The 21,094-nt window shown below is 38.2% G+C and overlaps 1 protein-coding gene across 1 annotated transcript in view; it reads left to right on the top strand.

Moving 5' to 3' along the window:
• The window catches only part of LMO7 (LIM domain 7), a gene marked incomplete at its 3' end in the record, with an annotated part of 133,644 nt that overhangs the window by 88,771 nt on the left and 23,779 nt on the right, over window positions 1-21,094 (top strand). The window contains exons 8-19 of the mRNA XM_080352510.1: window positions 346-598; window positions 1,082-1,381; window positions 1,751-2,041; window positions 2,302-2,502; window positions 2,944-3,660; window positions 5,175-5,204; window positions 7,443-7,560; window positions 8,723-8,865; window positions 10,041-10,482; window positions 11,276-11,602; window positions 14,522-14,636; window positions 20,566-20,727. Of these exons, the coding sequence (XP_080208636.1) occupies window positions 346-598; window positions 1,082-1,381; window positions 1,751-2,041; window positions 2,302-2,502; window positions 2,944-3,660; window positions 5,175-5,204; window positions 7,443-7,560; window positions 8,723-8,865; window positions 10,041-10,482; window positions 11,276-11,602; window positions 14,522-14,636; window positions 20,566-20,727 (3,099 nt within the window). The remainder of the gene's footprint in view (window positions 1-345; window positions 599-1,081; window positions 1,382-1,750; window positions 2,042-2,301; window positions 2,503-2,943; window positions 3,661-5,174; window positions 5,205-7,442; window positions 7,561-8,722; window positions 8,866-10,040; window positions 10,483-11,275; window positions 11,603-14,521; window positions 14,637-20,565; window positions 20,728-21,094) is intronic.

Below are 21,094 nucleotides of genomic sequence, written 5' to 3'. Positions count from 1 at the left end.
TTGCGTGGCAAGTATGTTTTAAATGAAAAACTTCTGTGCTGTTTTATGTCTTCCCTCTAGAGGTTTGCGCTTTGTTTCCTGCAGGGAGCAGTGATAGTGAAAGAATGGAACAAATGTAGCAGGCATGGAAACCAAGCTCAGCTTAATGGACCTTATCGCAGCTTTGCCACAAACTTCTAAAAATACCTCTCCTGCTGTCCTGTCAGTAGCTCAGCAAATGTGCATCCCAAACATCTTGAATAAATAGTTAGACTGAGTTTAGTGCATTTTGGTGCAAGTTCTAGCTAGAAGCTTGTGTCTAGAGAATAAAGGCAGGGCCTTCCCTTTTCTCTCCTTTCTTCTAAGGTTGTGACAGTGACACAGACTCGGAACTGCCTTTCAAAATGCACGACTCCCATAAAGACGACAGGTCTTACCGTAGGATCTCTGTGATTGAACCGAAACCTACCGCTGACTTCAATCGCTTCTTACCCAACAAAAACAAGCAGGCGACGTATGTGCCGGCGCCCTTAAGGAAGAAGAGGACAGAGAAGAATGAGGACAACAGAAGGAGCTGGGCAAGTCCAGCCTTCACTGAGTCAGATGGAACATTTTCAAGGTACCAGTGTGTGGTCTTAGTAAAGAGGATGTTGATTTGGGACTTTTAAAATAAATTATTTCTTTATTAGTTAAAGAAAAGCTGCTCTTGCTGCAATATAAAGTATTTGAGTTTCCATATTTTAATGGGAGGGATGTTTTAGAGTGGTTCCATGGTTGATTTTTTGTTTGTTTGTTTGGGGTTTGTTTTTTTTTTGTTTTTGTTTTTACTTTGTTTCATATAACTAGTTTTCTGGTGTTTGAGAAATGTTTTGAGGGTGGTTACACTCCAGAGAGAAGGGATTTAAATGATCTTAAATGCAAGTTCAAGAGAGCTAGACCTAGGGTTTTAGTTTCTTATTAAAGCCTTCCAAAATATAGTGATGAATTTTGGTTGTCCGGCTTCTCGCTGCACACACATGAGATTAGTGGGCAGTTCTTGGGTTTCATCATTACCTTCGTGACTTCACTATCTTCATTCTGTTCCTGTTTTGGTCAACCTCAGTGGACGTGAAATGAATCCCGTAGCTTCCTGCCAAAATAGCAGAGCAGAGCGTGGGCTCACAAATCCAGCTTCCCTCCAGATGATCTATGAGTATGACAGTGGCTCTGATTCGGAAGATGAAAGAAGGCTGCCCGACTTGGTTATGGATGACTTAGCAAATCGTAGATTTCTAGTCAAAAAGAGCACTGTAAGCTCTGCTGCACCTGGACATCATTTCGTGTTGCGCAATGACTCTCCTAAATCTTGCTCACAAGAAAGTTATCCAGCTGGTCCACTAGCTGCAATGCTTGAACCACAGAGGTCAGAGATACTAATCCAAGATCCAGTAACTGTTGTACTTACCTAAATTGCAGTTCATAAATAACTCCATAAAGTTGGCCTTCTAATCGGCATTTTAACATAGTTGACTATTTGTTATGTCTTTTCTGTCAAACTTCATAGTTTTGTCAGAGGCAATAGGGTGCTGATATAACCATTTAACTCTCTCTCTTTTTTTTTTTTTTTTAAAATATAATTTATTACTTCTGGTGCTGCAGTGGTGGAATTGAGAACTAATTTGCTTCATTCATGAGGTTAAACTCCTGAGCCAAAAAGCATGTCTTTTTTGCATTCTTTGCTCCTAAAATAGTTGCTCCTAAAATATCTTAACTGATTGGGTATTTTGAACAGTAACCGGAGGAGGCAGAGGCAGTTGGATACTAAAGAGGAAAACAAACCAAGAGTTAACGTATCTTCAGAACTATCTGGGTATTTTGATGAGGACGAGGAAGAAGAAATAGGCATCCCAAACATTGAAAAAGATGATCTCTATTTTCGCAAGTTAAGTTCTTCAGCGGCAAATACAGGTGTTGCTTTTGACAAATTTCTTCCTAAGTTTTGGACTCCAGAAGAAGAATTGCTATGGAAAAAAATCAGGAAATCCTCTTTCAAACCCTGGTATAAAGAGATTCAAGGGTTCAGGTGCGTTTTCATGCATGCCCCTGTTTCTCTCTTGTGTGCAAAACCTATAAATGAAGTGTAGTTTTATTACTTCATTTTTACTTTTCATTTTTATTGCCAGTGTAGCAGCAGGGTATGTTTTCTTTCTTTTTTTTTTTTTAGAAAATAATTGAAAGATTATTTTCTTTACTGTTGCACTGTTGCCACTGTGCATTTTACTCAATGACTACGCTTCATGGTTTTTTTCTTTCCCTCTGCTCATTCTTTGTGCTGCTGCACAGCAGAAAGAGATCAGATTCTGAGGATCGGGAATTCGCTTACAAGCAAAGCTCTGCCATTGTTGCTAATCAACCAAGACCAAATTTTGACTGGAATAGCAGTTGCAGAAGGGATCAGAACTATAAACCAACTGCTGAATATGTGGGAAGCTCATTGTCACAGATTGCAGAAGGAAAAATCTTGGAGGCCTCTGATCAGCCCAGGTTGATACTGCTGCATGAGCTGTACTCTTGCTGCATCGAAAAGAAATGGCTGGATATGCAACAGCTAAATGAAATTAAACCACGTCCTGTGATGTCGTGCTTTTTCGGTTATTACTTTTTATTTTTTTTTTTTTAAATGTAAAGCTGCAAGTTGCTGGTATTCTGAAACATGTAAATGCAAAAGCATAACATGCTGCATAGGTTACTGGCTTTGTGTGTGAGCATGTAAGCGTGCTGTTTCTGAGCAGGTCAGTATGCCGCGATACCTTTACGTTGGTTGGCGTGTGCTGTGCTACGGTTAGTGGTGGTGAAGTGGAGTCGTTGTACTGCTTGGGATACTGCAAGTCTAAACCAAATGTATATCACAATACATTGTGATCTGCTTGTCTCTTGCTAGTTAATGATATTTTTACTTCCCTCCTTTTGTTTTATATGCTTCAGTCAGTTTTCGTTACTTCAGGCCCTGCAAAAATACTCTGACTACTTGTCTTCTGAAACGAAGACCAAAATTGATCCTACTTCTGGCCCTAGGCTCATAAAATGTAAAAAGAATATTTCCTTTGTACCTGGATGCCAGCAAGGAGATACAGAAAATGGATATCTGTATCCAGATTTAGAAAATGATGACTTGTTTGTTCGGAAAACTGGGGCTTTCCATGTGAATCAAGTTGTTCTGCAAGATCCCCGGTATTTAAGAAAATTCTCTGACCGGGAGCCTCTCCTAGAAGGTGAGATCATTCTGCAACCCAGAGAGGGCCAACCTGTAATTCCAGATTTGGAAAAGGATGACATGATTTTCCGTAAAATCCTCTCTCAGAAAAGAGAGGTGCCTTTATCAGGTGCTCCAGACAAGTATCACCCAGCCCTCTTTCCTGATCCGTGGAGTCTTCCGGAGGAGGTCCGGTCCAAATTTCTGTGTTTACTTGAAAAAAATGCAACACCAGAGGAAAGAAAGAGCAATGGCAGAGTGCTGTCGCCATCTTCCCGTCATAAGAAGGACGATATGCTGACCCGCAAGATTGACTCTTGGAAGGTGGGAAGCAACGTCCAGCCAGTAAATTTCATTCCGGGTCCGTGCAGTGAAGAAGACTGGAAGAAGTGGGAAGCGATCAGGGAGGCCAGCAAAGTTAGACACAAGAAACGGCAGCTGGTGGAGAGGTCAGGTTGTGTCCCGCACAGATTGCGCTTGAGTGCAGTTGAACCCTTCCCATGCAGAAAAGCATCGTCTTGTGCTGAACCATTCGTAGATTGCCAATCTGCTATTTGTTTGTGGCGTCCCGGACAAGCTTTTTATTTGTTTTGAATAGAAGCTCATGACTGCAATACCATATTTTCAACAAAAAAATTACAATGTTTTCTAGTTTTAGGCTGCTATTTTAGAGAAAATAGACTATCATACCTTCAAGCTCCAAGTTCTGCATAAGTTCCTTTCCGTGTTTAAACAGGAATAGTGATTATTCAAAATGCTGTGGAGGCTAGAAATATTTTACTTTTCTTCCTCCAATATAATTGTTAAAAATATTTCTGAAACACATGACTGCTTTAATGACAAATTTTGGAAATGGGCACTCTGATATTCTTGCTTGCACCTAAGTTTGAAATGCTTGTAAACTGTCCTGCCACAGTTAAGAGATGATTACATGAGGTGAAAAACAAACTAGTGTTTTGCCCGCCAAAAGTCACGATGCATGCAAATTGTGTGTCCACGTAATGTTAAATTCCACTATGACATTCTGCCAGTATTTCTCCCCTGCTTTCATACAGTCCAGTCCCAATTAATGCTTTCCTCTAATCCTTTCCTGGTATACTCAAAATTTCTCTTTTCTGACTGAGTACTGTCTTTAACTACTTCCTAGCTCTCCTTTGGATTTTGTACTTGCTGAGGGAGAGCAGGGTCTTGAATGTTTCCTTCGTTCTGAAAATACGGCATTGCAAGTTGCAGTTCTCCCAGCTGTGCATCATCACTTTGTGACTAAGACACTTCCGTGTTCCAGTTGATACTTTGATGTTGTGGTGTTTAATTTTTAAGCTTGATATTGTTAACAAATTGTGAGCTTCACTGAGGAATATTTCTGAAGTGCTTGAAAATATTTCACGTTTTAAGAATTCATTCAATAGAATAAAATACTCATGTTCAAGAATACTAAAACTCTCTTGAATCACACTGGATTAATTCGATTCTCCACTTAATGTGCTAATCCTGTATATAAGACCTTTTGTACTTATCCATTCCAAGTATTACTTTCCTTTAGTATCAGAACTGGTTGAAGTAACAAGAAAACAGGCTCAGTAAGCCGGCCTTCTGGTTGGGATTCAAGTCGGCATTAATTTTCATTTCTTGAAATGAGTATCTCTTGAGCATCATGCTGTTCAGCAGCACTGGAATAAGGGGTGCAGAATTAATACAAGGCTCTATTTGTGCAGTGTTGCTAAACCAGAAGCATTGGAAACTTGCAGGCAGCATTTTTCTGTCAGTTTTCTGCCTGATCTACACATCATGTAGGTCCTGGTATGTTTTTTTGACTGATCTCAGATCCCTGATGTGCTTCTTCCATGCTGGCTGGTCCTCAAGCTTTCAGTTTCCCCTTCACTTCATGAGAGTGCTGGTGTACTGATGGTGTTAATGTTGTTATGCATATTAAGACACTGAATCTTTTCTTTTGATTTCTCAGACTGCTTCAAAAGCTTTCTGATGAGCAAGGGTAAGTTTTATAAAAGCTTGAAAGATCATAATCCCATTTTTGCCTCCTCTTGTTTAAATTTTCATGCATGCACAGTAGCTAAAAACTCATGTGCTGAAAGCAACTTGTGCATGCTGCTTTGTTGTTCTGTGCTTGGGCAACTTATGTAATGAATGTGAGACTAAAAGCTATGCGTCTGGCACCTAGGGTATCCAAGTCATGGTTATCAGGTATTTTGAAAATCAGCTCTGATATTTTATTCCTGCCAAAGCGAAGTACTTGGTGTTCTGTATTTAAATTAGGCTTTAAAACACTCAGGAATGTGAAGGAAGATTAGTAAATATTTTATTTTGAAGGCTGTACAGATAGAATCTGAAATAATTAATGACATGGTGTTTATCATGGGAGTGATTAATGTGCTGTGGTTATTTTATATACTTCAGGTTATTGAATCCTCAGTGGTAAACTTATTGCTTAGTGTCATATGAACTTAGGCCTTGTTTATAATGTACAGTGTGACTCAAAGAGAGATATTTTTCCACTTACTGTGTGATGGCATGTTAAGTATATTTGGTTTATGCACGATTTTTTAAATTTTTTGTTTTAATGTACATTTATTTGTTTATTTATTTATGTTCACCCTGAGGCAAAACCTGGTAAATGGCTAAACACTTCCAGAAGCAAGAAGTGTTTGAGAATAAGTTAGATGTTAGGGGAGGGAGACTCAGAAGGCTCAAGTCACCAATAAGATTTGGAAGTTAAGACTAGAATTGAAAGTAACATTGTACTCCTCAGTATGAATATATGAATATACCCTTACTTAGGGCATATTGTATTTAGGTCTAGATTTTCCTATTTTGTTGCAGGCAGATATAGAAACTCAAGAGAAAGAAAATGAAACCTTGGTCATGTAAGTTTTCTTGAACTTGTCTGGAACAATTTCGATATTTCTGTACAGTTCAGTTACGCAAAATTGTTTCTACATCTGATATAACTTAACTATTAAAAAAATGAGGAGAAGAACTGTACAAGAAAAGAGTTTCTACAATAGTGACTAGGAGATTTTAGCTGAATTGGGCATTCTTGCCGTTCAGAAAATAAACAAGAAATTAGGTATGAAGAGTTAATGCCCTAGTCTTTATTTCTAGAGGCCAAAGTTTTATGTTACCAATGGAAGTGAGCTGGGCCTCTTGGGAGGAATTGAGAGAGTCTGGTTTGTTAGTTCAGAGGTCTCTTGATATGTAAGAGATTAGAGCAAGGCCCTGCACTGAATCAGTTTTGTTTTTAACCCAATTTTCTGTCATATCAGAGTAGTACATTATTTTCAAGTCCTGTTAGAACTTCGTCACACCCCTCCATCATTCAGATTTTGTTTGTTTGTTTTTTTTAATAAAGGCAAATAGCAGTATTTTTGAAAAAATAAAGCCCAGAAGCCTAGCTTTCCTTTTGTTTTACAGAATCGAACCTTATTATGGACTGCCTGCATTTTGCTTGGTGTCCTGTCCTATACTTAAATTAAAGGTCCTGTTATGTTTATCACTGCAGTGTGAAAGAATAAAGGAGAGAGGGGGAAAACCAGAAACAAACAAAAAACAAATGAAAATAAAAACATGAAAGGTGAGCTTTGAGGAATATAGGTTAAAGGAAACTAGTGAGTAGGAGTTCATGGGGGAGACTTGTAGTGAGAAGATGGCTGTGGTAGCCATTCTGACTTGGATGGGAAGCATCAGGGAGGCTTGGGGAGCGGTAACACAGTTTAGTGGGGCCCATGGTGTGCATGAACTGAGCATTTAGCGGTGAATTACTTTTATCTTTTAGAAACGTGCATCAATAACTGACTTGATTTTATGATTAGCCTAAAGAAGGGAAGAACAGGTGGTGTTTCTGGGAATTTGGACTTGAGGAAGGGGAATGCCTTGTAGGTCAAAGAAAGGAGCAAGTTCAATAAGGAGAGTAATAGGTTTAAACAGAAGTAGCAGTTGTGTGCAAAGAGCTCAACATGAATAATCAGTGTGGAGCTGCTACAGAGCTACTTGTTCCCTTAACCTGATTTTATTTGCTTAAATATGTGACTACTGACTCGAGTGCTGGCACTAGAGTACATCCCAGCCTTGCCTGTTCAGCTGCCCATGTGTTTTCTGCACTATACGAAATAACACTCAAGCGCTCAGTTGTACTAATATAAATATCTCTCAAAGGTTCCCTTGCATAAGCAATGGTTAAGATGTGATAAAGCCAAGTACTCTTTTTTCTTTCTAGGAGTAAATCTTTGAATGATGTCAGCATGGAGGAGATGCAGTCATTGCGCAAAATCCGTTACGAAGAGCTACAGAAGATAAAGGAACAGTTACATGAACAAGATATGAAGTGGCAAGAAGTAAATATTCCTTCTCACCCCACCTCTTGTGTCCTGCTGAAGGGCTGGGTGCTGCCTGCCTTCCATGACCCTAAAAAACAGGCGGTGGCATGTGCACAGAAACCTACAGGGTTACGTTCAAAAATGTTCAGTCTCTTGCAACTACTAGTGGTTTTGGGGATGGCCGTTCAATGCAGAACTGACATTATTTTAATTATAATCATAAGTATCTGATTAATGCTTCAGGATGAGGCTTGTATGTGTTACAATAAAGCCTCCAGGCTTGATTTCTGTGAACATAAAGATAAGTTAGGGCATAGTTTCTTGTGTTTTCTGAAATTTGTGAATACTTTTCTTATGAAAAATTGGAATGTCTGAGTATTTGATCCTTTGGGAGAAAGGAGGGAAATAAGATTTCCTTGTGCAAATTCTTGAGGCTCCTATCCCCCAATAATTCTGTTTTAAATCCAGCTTATAAACCGATGCAGTAGCTTTGCACAGCATTATAAGGTCACCTGAAGACCTTTTCTTTTTTATTGAAATGTGTGCTTGGCAATGATTACCAACAAGAAGCTGAAATTAAGAACAGAGCACTGAGCAAAGCAGTTCATAGTTGTTTGTTTAATGCCTCTCAGTTCTAATATTCAGTACATCTCTTAACCCAGCTCTGGTATTTCATGGAGAACGTTCCCAGTTCCTGTTGTGGTTTTACAGAAATTAAGAAAATATAGAAGTATATGTTTTCAATTTGAAATTTCAGGCGTGTTTATTCTTAAGCTAATGTATCAGTCTAACATACTAGTGATTTGGAAAAAAATAATATCCCAAATTCCAAAGCCTACAACAAGGAAGTGCAGATGGCATTTGCATTAGTTTTCAACTATGTGTTATTGAATGAAGTATTCTGGAATAAAATTGATAACGTCAAGGGGGAAGGTGGAGCTGGAAAAGGACAAAACATATACTTTTCCACTCATAGTGCAGTAATTAAAATGGTTAATTTTAACAGGCAGTGAGCCTGTAACACCTGACCAAAATATGAGAAGCCTTTAATCCTTTAGGGAAAACGTGCCTGAAAATGTGGCCTCGATGCGAATAGAACCAGGGCAGTAGCTAGCATGTGATGAGATGCCTCTGTCCTGAGAAAATCTGATTGTAGTATATGTTCCCGTTATTCTTGTAGGATCTAGCAAAATGGAAGAATCGTAGAAAGAGCTTCACTTCTGAATTGCAAAAGAAAAAGGAAGAGAGAGAAGAAATAGAAAGGAGAGCCTCTGAGGTTTCTGGAAGGAGGACCAAGTCACTGAAAGAAATGCATCAGGAGAGGTAATGACCCTGATGGGAGTATTACGTTGAAGAACTTAAATCTGAGCTTTTTTATTTCCTTGAATTCTTGAGCAGCTTTTACTGACAAGTTGCAATGGATTCTGCAGAGATCTCCACAATTTTGGCTGCAAATTATAGTGTAGAAATCTAGGCATTTGGAAGGCGGAGTATTGTCTGCTAATGCATTGTTTTCACAGAATGTTAGACAGTTTTGCTCTGTAAATGATGTTTTACTCTTCTATCCATAAATAAATGTACTGAGAAGTCAGTATTTTCATCCACTTTAAACAGGTTAAAACAATGGAGTGTCGAACTGGATAATTGGCTCTTTTTTCCAGGATCAACTTAACTATCTCTCTTTCCTCTAACATTGCATCTGCTGTTCTTTTAGCCATGGTAGATAAATACAGGCTGAATTCTAATGTATATCACAGACCTGTAAACTTTCATTTCAGTTCCCCTGTATCCCCAATTGCTCCTCTAGGTTTTTACAGAACAAAATTTGTTCCGTAGAGTAAAAGGTACAAACTGAGTAGTACAGTACCACCTCTACTTGTAACAGTCTTTGTTTTTAGTCTTTTGAGTAGAAATATGGATGCTAATTGTATTAAATGTACAGTATTGTCAGAATCTCAAAAATTATGTAGTTAAGACTGTGTGTTAGTTCTTTCTGAGAAATGAATGAATAGCAGGAGAAAACAAATCAAAACAAAAGGAAAACCAACACTGAACTTCAGGACACCATCTTATTTTGTTATCTAAAATTTAGTATAACATTTTCACAGACAGGAGACTTCAACAGAGCTATACAGTTTAGGAAATATTATGGGACTACCTTCTTCCTGTTCTTCTTTAATCAGATGTGAATTTCTGAGGATAAATAACTTGAATAACTGTATTTTCTTGGCAAAGAGAATTGTGTCATGGTGGCAACCTGATAATGTGACAGCAGTATGTCTGAGTGTTATGGCAGTGTTGAAATGGGGAGGAGAATGAGGAAGATACATTTTAAAAAATATTAAAATATTAATAGTTTTTAAATGATGCCATTTGTTTTCATTTACTAGAGACCGTGTGTCTTCGTTTATGCTTTCCCTTCAGTAGCTGAAAGACTTAAGGCCCAACTGTTTGTCAAGTCACTTTGTCTGGTATTTTAACAAGCTCTGTCCCTCTAGGGAGGACAAAGACGAAGACTTCTATGGGCAACGAAAATATGAACACAGGTGGACGTATTCACTGAACGATGACGTGTTTAGTGAAGAAAAAGCACCTTCCACGAGGTCGTCAGCAAAGGATTACCTTTTGGAAGAAGATAGCTCCTACAAGACTAAGGATGGCGAAAGTGTGTATGCCGCACAACCACGCAAGGAGAACCTGACAGAGAGCTCGGCCGCTCGTGATGCTCCCGCTCCGCCAAAGGGCCTGGCAGAGGAGCAGAGCTCGGCTCTTTTGTCTACCCGCTACTCAGTGAATGCTCAAACTGGGTCAGCTCAGGTTTCAGCTTCTCTCCCGAGAAGTTACCAGAAAGCTGATACCTCTAGGTTAACATCTGTGGTTACACCAAGACCTTTTGGAGTCCAATCAAGAGGAATCTCGTCACTTCCACGGTCGTTCACGGTAAGATTCTGCTTCATTCCTGAAGCCTGTAAATGTTGGAGTCTTGGGTAATCGGGGTGGGGGGGAAATAGTAGAGTTAGAACGTTTGTTGTTTTTAAAAACGTCTTCTGCTGTTTGAAGGCTGTGTTAACTGAGCAGGCGATTCTGTTGTGGCTTTAGATATTTACTTGTGTTTCCATGCTTAAAGGCAGTCCCAGAAATAAGGCTGATAAATATATTTGATAGAATAATCTTTTTATTATTTGTAGTGAGTCTCCTTAGTGTTCTTTATCAACAAACCTGCCCTTATAGGATGTAATTATCTGAAACTAAGTTAACATAATTAAATCCTACAGACAAATTTTCAGGTGAAATAAATTTCCTAAGATTTGCTAACTTTAATGAAATCAAAATTTTACTCTAGCCTAAAATTTGCATGCTCAGTAAAGCACTGAAATGCAGAAATTGATTCCTCCAGCTTCCTCTCTGATTACTATATAGGTTTTCATAGCTTTCTCCTAAATCTCTATTTGTCTTTTTGTCTCAATTTAAAAATTGGTAAGAATGCAAATCCTTCTAAGTAGATGATTTTAACAAGTTTATCTTAAAAAGTCTGGACAATTTATTCTGCAGATGCTTCAAGTGTAAAAATTATCTTGCTCCTCTTTAAAGTGACTAATTAGTAATTAGTACAGTAACCAGAATTTGCCTGAAAGGTAGAGTTTTTTTTGTTAAATATTTAGATTGCTGAAAGATTAGGAGTTTTTTTTTTTTAAAGCACATCTTTACCAAACTCCCATTTTTGTCCTATCAGATGGATGATACCCAGAAATACAACGGAGAAGTAGAAAAAGCTAAAAGAACTCAAACTTTGTTCACCAGCAGTTCGTTTTCACAACCAGACTCCGCACAGCCTCTCTCCACTAGTGTATTCAGAAGCAGAGGTGAGGAGGAGGAGGAGGAAAAAGAAAGTGTTCAGTCAATACCTCCTCCTAGTTTGGCATTACCTGTAAAATCCCAAGACCAAGATGCTGGAAGCAGTATTCTTAAACCAGAGTATTGCTCTCCTTCTGATTCTCTTTCACTTGCATCTTCTGCAGAAAATGTGAGTCTGCCAGAGCCTGAGGATTCAAAATCCCTGGTGAGTGTGGAACTAATGCGATTATTTAGTGTAAGTGGATGCTACAGCGGAGTAAAAATAATATAAAATATAAGAAAATTATATCTAATGCAAGTATTTTTTGGTAGTAAGAAAGCAGCCTGGAGAACTGCTATTTCCTTTGATTTGATTCAGAGGGAAAATAATATTTATCAAGAAAACAATTGGTTCTTTTATTGCATTTCTTCCCCTACCCTTTAAATGTCATGTATTTAATTTTATTTCTCGTTATAATTCAAAATAGTTACTCTAAGCATTTGGTTTGTTTGCAAAGTTTTTGTTACTCTCCAAATGAGCACATTGTGCACACAGTCAGGTATGTCAGTTAAATGAGTGATATAAGCTGCTGTAGCATTCATTTACACTTTTATGCTGGTGGTGGAAAATAAAGATCAGCTTTTCAAAGACCAGCCTTAAACATTAGTATCATACTATTCTTCTATTCCATCTGTTGTGGCTTGGGCTTCCCCTTCCCCCCTTTTATTAGTTATTTGCTTGAAATTAATCTAACTGATGTTCACACTAATGAATTTCAAAGCAAATTGCTGTCTCCTTGCATATGTGCTTATCCAGGACTTGAGTCTTTCATTGATTTTTTTAGAATATGTATCGTAAAGTGCTGTTTCCTCCAACTGATTGCATGTTTCACATGTAAAAAATGACCAGCAAGAGCTTTAATTGTCAGTACCTGTCTGCAATATCTAATTATGTGGTTCATACCCATTGGCAGATTAGAGATGAATTCTTTGCATTCCTGCTGCTGCTGTATAAGTTAATTGTGCCAGTTGCTTGGGTGAGGATCATAAGACTTTGGATGCTGATTTGTGAAATCACTTCACACACCATTTTTTATAAATTAGGTCACTTTGACGCATTCTTCCTAATCACTTATGGAAAAGAAACACATTTCAGTTTAATAATCCTGATGTCCCTTGGTCATTGCAATGAAATTATCATAATGTGTTGAAACTAGAAAGAGATTGTGATCTTTTTTTTTTTCCTGTATTGTAGTAACAACAGGCAGAGGAATTGCTGTTCTAATCAGTGAAAAAAGAAATTAGATATAGGTTCTTTGTATCACTTTGTGAGCCAGATGAGAACAACTTGTAGTTAGTCCATTTTTTTTTCCTGTGAGTAGTCACAAGGCTATAAATTTCTCTTCCTACAAATGAGTGATGTGTTTTTTTCTAATGAAAAAAAGGTAAAAAAAAAAAATTAAAAGCTTGTGTTGTGCCTCAAGCTATAACTTAAAGAATGCAAGCTGCATTTGGCATGTTTGTAAATCATTGCCAGGGTTGAAAGATTGATATAGTTCACTAGTCATCAGGGCAATAACACCAGGTTTATGGAGTACTAAGTGTTTTGGAGGCAACCTGTCCAAATTATGAAGTTCAGTGTACAAAGTTGCCTTATTCTTCTGACAAGAGGTAGGTTTGAAGAAGAGCCGGGTTGGGATGGTGGAAATAAAACCAATAACAGTAATTTCCAGGAACACACTCAAATTCAAAAGTGTTATATGTACTCCAGCCCAGCGTGCTAAACTGTCTGTTAGTTGATTAGCATTTAATGTGCTGTCACTCACCTAAGGACTTGGGTCGAATAGAAAAAAGACGTCTGTTTCCGTATGGGAGCATTTGCAAATTAGTACCTGTTTTGAAGGAAGGAATTAATTTCTACCCTGGGCTGTTACTGAGAGTTTTTTGCCAGGAACGTTCCTGTAACATGAGATGAAACCTCAGGACGTTGCTTTGCGATGTTGTTGTCCTCTGCACCCAGTGCTCGGGTTCTGCTGGAGCCTCCCCTGGCTGCGTCCTCCCTGGGGGCTGACCAACTGCATCTGCTGTGCAACTTCCTACCAACACAGGAGCTTTGGGGAACTGGCTTAGATACTGAGACTTCTAAATATTTTGAGTTAGAGAAAATTATTCCCCCTCTCAACACCCTTCAGGAAAGCTGGTTCGCTAGGCAACTAAAATGTAGATGCACTTTTAGTATATCAAATTTAGTACACATGCGGGGGTCTCCTCCGTGCACATGTTGTTGGAACATCTCTATCTTAACAGTGACAGAAACGGTCTAATTTTTTTCCCTTTTGTAACGATGTTAGGTCCATGATAATGAAGTAAATGCATTTGGGGATTTTTAATTGTTTTTTAATCAGTTCACATTAAAATGTTAATATATGCAACACATGTTCATAATATAGTGTGGGTTCAAAAGCAAGTATTGCAGAATGTTTTCCCAATCATTTCTGTAGTTTAAAATCATAATATTAGGTTTTGATTCTGATTTTGAAAGCATTTTGGAAGTCCACTAGGATGGAAGATATGGCTTCTGGCTAATTCAGGGATTAGGGGTTTTTTTTTAATTAAAATCCATAGCAAGCTAGTAGTATTTCACACAAAATAAAAAATATTATTGTTCACCCAGACAAACCTAGTTGCAGCAGTGACACTAAAGGAGACAGATGATGCCCACTGTGAGATGGGCAAGAACAAAAAAGATGAATCACTGTTATCTAGCTTTTTCACATCTCTGGTGCTCTCTCAGAAGGTAGTGCATTCCACAAGTTCACAAGACTATCCATGAAGACCCATTTAGGGGTTTAGTTTACTCAGTTTTCCTGTATTTTGTAGCATTGTCTTACAAAACATTTAAAATAAGAGAAATGCACAGCTGAAAGTGTAGAGAAAATACAAATGTGAACTGGAAACGTACCTGTTTGAATAAGAAACAAATGAGTTAGTTAACTGGCTTCAATACTGTTTCTTTTGTATACGATGCTATTAATAGATGATTAAAGTGCACATTGTAAGCAGCCTCACTTATTTAGAGGATAAACTTTCCCTCATTTAGATGCCTGTGATACCAGATACTGTAGTGTCATGTTTTATTTTTCAGGAGCAGTACAGTGAATTGAGAATCAGTATAAACCAGAGACCTGGCCACAGTCGCAGCTTTGGGTTTACAACAAATTGGAGTTCTTCAGGGGCCTTTGTACAGACAGTTGAAGAAGGTAAATGTGTATTAATTGCACTTTTTTTTTGTTCTTTTGTTTATTTTGCAGAGACTTCTAAATTAAGGCATTTTCTGCTAAGAAGGTGGCAAATATTTAAAAAAATCAGGTGGAGAACTAAGAAATCAATATTTAGTTTGCTAATGTATTCCTGTGAATCCTCATCTCTTGAAATGTGTTGAACTCAGACGTACCAAAAATGCATTTTCCTAATCAAGGACATTTCTGTAACCACTGAAGAAGCATAAATGTGATTACTCATTCACCAAGCCCCTTACAGAGCAGTAGTAAAGAGCACATTCAGACTTCTAATATCCAGATTGTTCCTTTTAGCTAAGTTTAAAAGAAACCACTTTGTATGGTTTGTAAACACATGCAGAGGAAACTTATTTAGGAGTTAGTATCTGTATTTCAGTTTTCCCTTTCTTAGTCACGTTGAATTTTGGAGACAGTTACTATTTTTAAGTAGCCACAAATTCTAAATTGATTTCCAGTGCAGTTTTGTTTCCCAGATGTGTTAATACTGAGGAAAACCAAACATTTTTGTCTTGAAATGAAACATACATAAAATTATTTCTAAGCTTTAGTAGTCTTCTGCAGACAACCAACTCAGTTTTCTTAATTAAAAAAAAAAGGAAAAAAAAAAAACCCCACACAACAAAAAAGCAAGCAAATCACATGTAATGCTTATTTTCTGAATAGTGATCTTTCCCATTGCCAGTAATACTTGAGGAATATTGAATTGTGCCCTTTGTTCGAGCAAACACAAGATCATCGTGAGAGAGGAGAAATAACTGGAAACTTCTAATCTAGTTAGTCCTTCATTATTCTTTCCAGAGAGGAAAAAGTACCGCGTCACAGCACTTACTGAGCAGCCTTGATTTTATTTTATTTTATTTTATTTTTTATTATTATTTTTTTTCCCCCAATTCAGTTTTTAGATCTCTTCTCACTATAGCTGGGTACTTTTCATAATTAGATGGTAACTGTTAATATTTGCTTTGCATGAAGAATAGCTTTCCATTTGCTTTCCCTGCTGCTAGGCTTCTGTTTTGACATTACTTGGAGGCAGAGGGCTGTCTTTGTGCTGCCAGCTGTAAATGAGAAACCTGAGGGCAGTGAGTGTTCCTACTGGTCATGCACACAGGTCCACATGGGCTCCATCCCCATCTCTGTAGGCAAGGAGAAGATAAAGGCCTTCTGGCTGTTATTTTGGTTATGCTTTATTACCATTCTCATCAGGAAGGGTACAAAATATAAAGACTGAATTGAAAATGGACTGTATCTCAGTATTCTTGTTTATCGCATGTATTTTATCATTTTTTTTTCAACAACTGACTCATGTGATATCCTTATTCAATAGCTGTAGCTTCCTTTGAAGGAATGAGGGGTGAAAGAGATCGACAGCCCTTTGAAAGAGTAAAATGTGCTTTCAGCTGGGCACTTCTGAATGTTGCATTTCCTATTTTTTAAGGATAAGTCATAGGATACCTTAGGTTAGAAAGGACCTTGGAAGGTCACCTAAAGAAAACCCCTGTTCAAAAAAAGTATCAAGACTGGATTCAGACCAGGTTGCCCAGGGCCTTACCCAGGTGGGTTTGAGATCCTCCAAGGATGGAAACTGCACAGCTTCTCTGGGCGTTGCATGATTATTCTCTCAGAGAAAATTTTCCCTGCATATCAAGTCAGAACAACCTTTGTCTCAGTTTGTAAATGCCATGCTGTGTTCTCCTGCCATGGGTTTCAATAAAAAGCAGGCTTTCCCTTCTCAGTGACCTCTGGTAGGTATTGAGGGGACTGCTGTTAGGTCACCCTTCAGCCTCTTTTCTTCACTATGAACAAGCCCATATCCTCAGCCTCCCCTCATAGGGCAAGTGCTCCAGCCCTGTGGCCTCCCATTAAACCTGCCTTAGTTTGTCTCTCTTGCAATGAACACCAAAACTACACATAGTATTGTTGATGCAGCATCACAAGAGTTGGGTGAATGGGGTGGTCACTTCCCTTGATCTGCTGGTCATGCTGGTGTTCATATAGCCCCACCACTGGGATTATTCCCTTCCAGGAGCAGGACTCTGCATTTGCCCTTGTTGAATGTCACGTTCCTACTGAACAGCAGCCCTGCCCTCCAGCGTATCAGCCACCCTCTCCCTTTTGGTGTGGTTTGCAAATTTGATGAGGGTGTGTTTCACCTCCTCCTACTCCTGGTTATTGGTGAACATGTTAGAGAGGGATTGCACTAGATGGTGTTTCGAGGTCCCTTCCAATCCCTAACATTCTGTGATTCTGTGCCAAGTCCCAGGATACATCCCTGGGCAGCTCCACTTGTAACCAGGCTGAATATGAACCATTAACCACTACCTGTAGAGTCTGGCAGCCCAGTCAGTTTTTCACCCATCTAGTCATTCTGCACTGTGACAACACCATCCCAACTTTGATACCAAAAGACTGCAGAAGATCACGTGAAAAGCCTTATTAAAGACAAGGTGGATGGTACCCACTGCTCTCCCTTCATGCACAGATCTAGTAATTTCATCATTGAAGACAACCAGGTTGATCAGACATGATTTAAGCTTGGCAAATCCATACCATCTGTTCCCAGTCACCTCTTTCTCTTTTGTGAGACCAGAAATAGCTTCCAGGAAGACTTGCCCTGATTGTCTTGACATACTTGTCATCCTAAGTAGCTATATGATTTTAATCATGTGATAACCTGAATCTATCTTTTTACTACAAATGAATGACTCTTCATTTTCGTTCAATGGTTTTTAAGAAAACTACTTGGCAGGCAAAACCAGCTTCTTATAAGTGTTCTCAAAAAGCCTATTAAGAGACAAGCTTGTAACACATTTTGGTGAGACCCATTTACTGCATATAAAAAAGATAGTGCTCATTTTTTTTTTTACAAGAATTTTCAACCTTTATGCTAAAAATTAGGTAAACATGGAATCATAGAATCATTTTGGTTAGAAGAGACCGTCAGGATCATCGAGTCCAACCATAACCTAACTCCAGCACTAAACAATGTCCCTAAGAACCTCGTCTAAATGCCTTTTAAACACCTCCAGGGATGGTGACTCCACTGCTTCCCTGGACAGCCTGTTCTAATGCCTGACAAACAGAAAGCCTTGAAGTCATTAATCTGGACATTGTTCTGCCATCTTCCCCAATGCCATATAATCTTTATTGTTTCAGTCCCTTCCCCCCAACCTATTTTCAATCATTTTTTGAGATGGTGATTATGTAGGAGTGCACGTGTCTGCAATCAAACACTTGTGAGCACACAGGACAAATTAAATTTGACCCATTTGCTTCAAGTTTTTACTTTTTATTATGACTCTGAGTTAGTACTTATCTGTTGTAATAACAACAGACAGGGATAGGTTAGAGATAACTAAATACACTTAGAAAATGAGTGAATTTGGTTGGTTTTGTTTTCAGTGGAGGGTAGTAAGAAAGAAAAATCTTCTACCTTCAAGGAAATTTATGAAAAACAACAATACCTGTTTTATGTAATGTAAATTAAATCCTCTATGTAGAGTTGATATAGGTATAAAGATATTATCAATAAATACTATAGTCTTGAAGGAACTGAACAGAGAAAGGCAACTGGCACCATACAACTTTTGGCACCTGAATTGCCAGTTAGTCTCTGTAGCCCTCTCTGGAGGTGAATCAGAGCAGAAGCCCAATAAAGGCCTCTAGTTTTGCACTCTTGAAGGTTTGAATAAATGTTTGCCCTTTTATTCACAGACTGTAGAGGCAGTAGAGGAAGAGCAGCTGGCAAAGTTGTGTGCCAAAAATTGAGCAGTGTAAGTTGTCCTGGCTGTGTTAGGTCTCCACGTGCAGTCTAGAAACTGCTGCTATTTATTCAAATCCGTGTGGTCTGGATGTGTTTTTTCTGGTGATACTACAGGAGGAACTATGCAATCTTAAATTTCTTTCATTTCCTAAAACCTGAACTGGTAACCCACTTTTTCTCTCATGCTTACCATAACTGAGCTGAGGTGCTGTTCTCACCTCTGAATTGAGTCTCATTTCAATCAAATTATCTGAATAAAAGGAACACTACTCTTTTTAGTTCCTGGGGCTCATTCTGTCACAATACAAAACAGGGAAATTATCAGTTCTGATGCCTTTCCTTGAGCCTAAAGCATTCCCTGTACCATGAGCATAAGGTGAAGTTTGGTGCTAGAGATCTTAGATTTTGAAATCAGATGCCATTCCAAATGTTATATAATGTTGTTGAAAATAGTAACTGTAGTGGTAGGATCTTCAGTAGTATTCTTAGTAGTACTTTCCATTGATAGATCTGAAAATCCATTAGTTCTGTAATATCTTCCTGGCTCTAAGGAGATGAACTGGAAAAAATGTGCATCTCCAATGTTTTCTTCCTCCATATGAAAATCCAACCTTTTCTTCTATAATATTGCTTAAAAGTAATTGGTGTGTTTTTAAAATTTTACTGAAAACTGCTAATGGAGTTTTTAGTCCATACTTTAAGAAGAATGCCAAAAAATAGACTATGGAGCAATGCTTTTTGAACATAGTAGTTAATGTTGTTTTTTAGTGAACTGCTGTGGGTCACTGTTTGGTGCATTATGAGGAAACATTTCTTCATTTCTTAACTTGTTGGGGTGCCAGGAATATTAAAAGCTATTTGAATCCTTAGTGGATGATCCAGACTTCTAGCAGCATTTTACTAATGAGTCAGAAGGAGGTCAGGATGAAGCATACGGTGTCTATGTTCTTCTGTCATGCTTGTCCGCATTTGTTTCTGATAATGTAATATGTCATTGTTCTTAGTATATTTTTAAACATGACGTGTGGATTTCACTACTTACTTTGGAACTTCCATTGTGTAATTCAAGCTTGTTTTATTTTATTAACAGGAGCATTTAGTGTGCAATCTTTAACTATGTTTTCACTTGGCTTTCCCATCTTATATTCTGCTAAAGGAATCATTGTTAATGGAAGAGCCATTCATATGCAATTCATAAAATCTTACTTAGGCGCATCTGAGTTTCTCAGCTCATCTATTTTCTGAATTAAATAGAAAAAAGTTTTTTAACTGGTCCTGCATGCTCTCTGCTGATATGCTACTGAGATCGCTTGCCAATTTTTAGTAGTAGATAAAAAAAGCATATAAAGTACAGCCTGTCTTCCAAAGTATCAATAGAATTCAAAGTCCAAGCTGCAATAAAATTTACTCTGAATTGACAGAATGAGTAGAATCCAGAGAAGTCTAATGGAACAGCACCCAGCAATATCTTGAGTCCAATTACCAGTCACTTCAGACCTAACAAATTATTTCAGAAAAGCAGTAAAGCAGCATGTTCTTGTCAGTACAGCTCAGAAGGTATAAATAAGAATATGAGAAAGCCAGCTTCTACTGGAGTTAACAAAGTGGAGGTTGCTGGTTTGTTTGTGTTTTGTGTTGTTGTTGTTGTTTTATTATTATTATTATTATTTCTTTGTTTTGTTGTTGGGGGTGGTGGGCTTCTTGTTTGTGCTTTTTTTTTTTTGTTTGCTTGTTTTTTGTTCTTGGTGGGGTTTTTTGCTGAATTTCAGCTAATAGTTGGCTACAGTCACTGTAGTGCTGCGTGTCTCTCACACTTGCAGATTATAAAAGTGAGTTACTGAAGGCAAGAGTGGGCTCAGAGGTTATTTATTAAATGGACTGGCTGGAATATGAACGTTTGCAAGTCCAAAAGGCTGGTGTTCTTTGTGTTCATAAGTTTCAAACTGAAACACTACTTTGACATTAACTGAGTTTACTGACCTTATATTATAGTGTAGTAGATTTTTGAAGACTTGCTGAATATCCACCAATAACCATTTTTTTAAGGATTTTTTTTTGCCCTGAATCACAACTGTGGTAAAAAAAAATGTGGATGGAGACATAATTTTATTTTTCTTTTGTTTTCTGCAGGTAGCCCTGCAGCACTTTGTCAGCTGCATGTAGATGATGAGATCATTGCTATTAATGGCACAAAGGTTTCACGTATGGACTACAGTCAGTGGGAAGAAGCCATCAGCAGAGCACTAGAAACTGGAAACCTGGTCATGGATGTCAGACGATATGGAAAGAATGGTGAGTTGTTTCGTCAGGCAGATACAGTGTGCTCTGTAAGGCAAATAAGCTTTGTCTCTACTGTACCTGACAGCTGAGAGTCCTTATTAGCCTTACAGTAGTAATACGTATCTAAGCTAAGTAGTTTGCTAGTGTGCCTGTTGCATTTTAACACAACTTGGCTTTTTTTAACTACTCGTGCATTAGAAATGTCTTGACAAGCAAGTCTACAAAACACTGATCTACTGACCTCTCTGTTGTGCTCTGGCCTGTTTCTGAGAGGATGCACAGGTAAAAAAGTGTGCAATCACCACACAAGGGTATATAACATTTTCTTTTCTGCCATACCACAGAAATAAAGAGGAGTTGGTCTCTAGAGGATAGTAGT

The sequence above is a fragment of the Nesoenas mayeri genome, assembly GCF_963082525.1.
Source record: "Nesoenas mayeri genome assembly, chromosome: 1".
Lineage (NCBI taxonomy): Eukaryota > Metazoa > Chordata > Aves > Columbiformes > Columbidae > Nesoenas > Nesoenas mayeri.
This window is presented reverse-complemented; position numbering and strand designations above follow the sequence as displayed.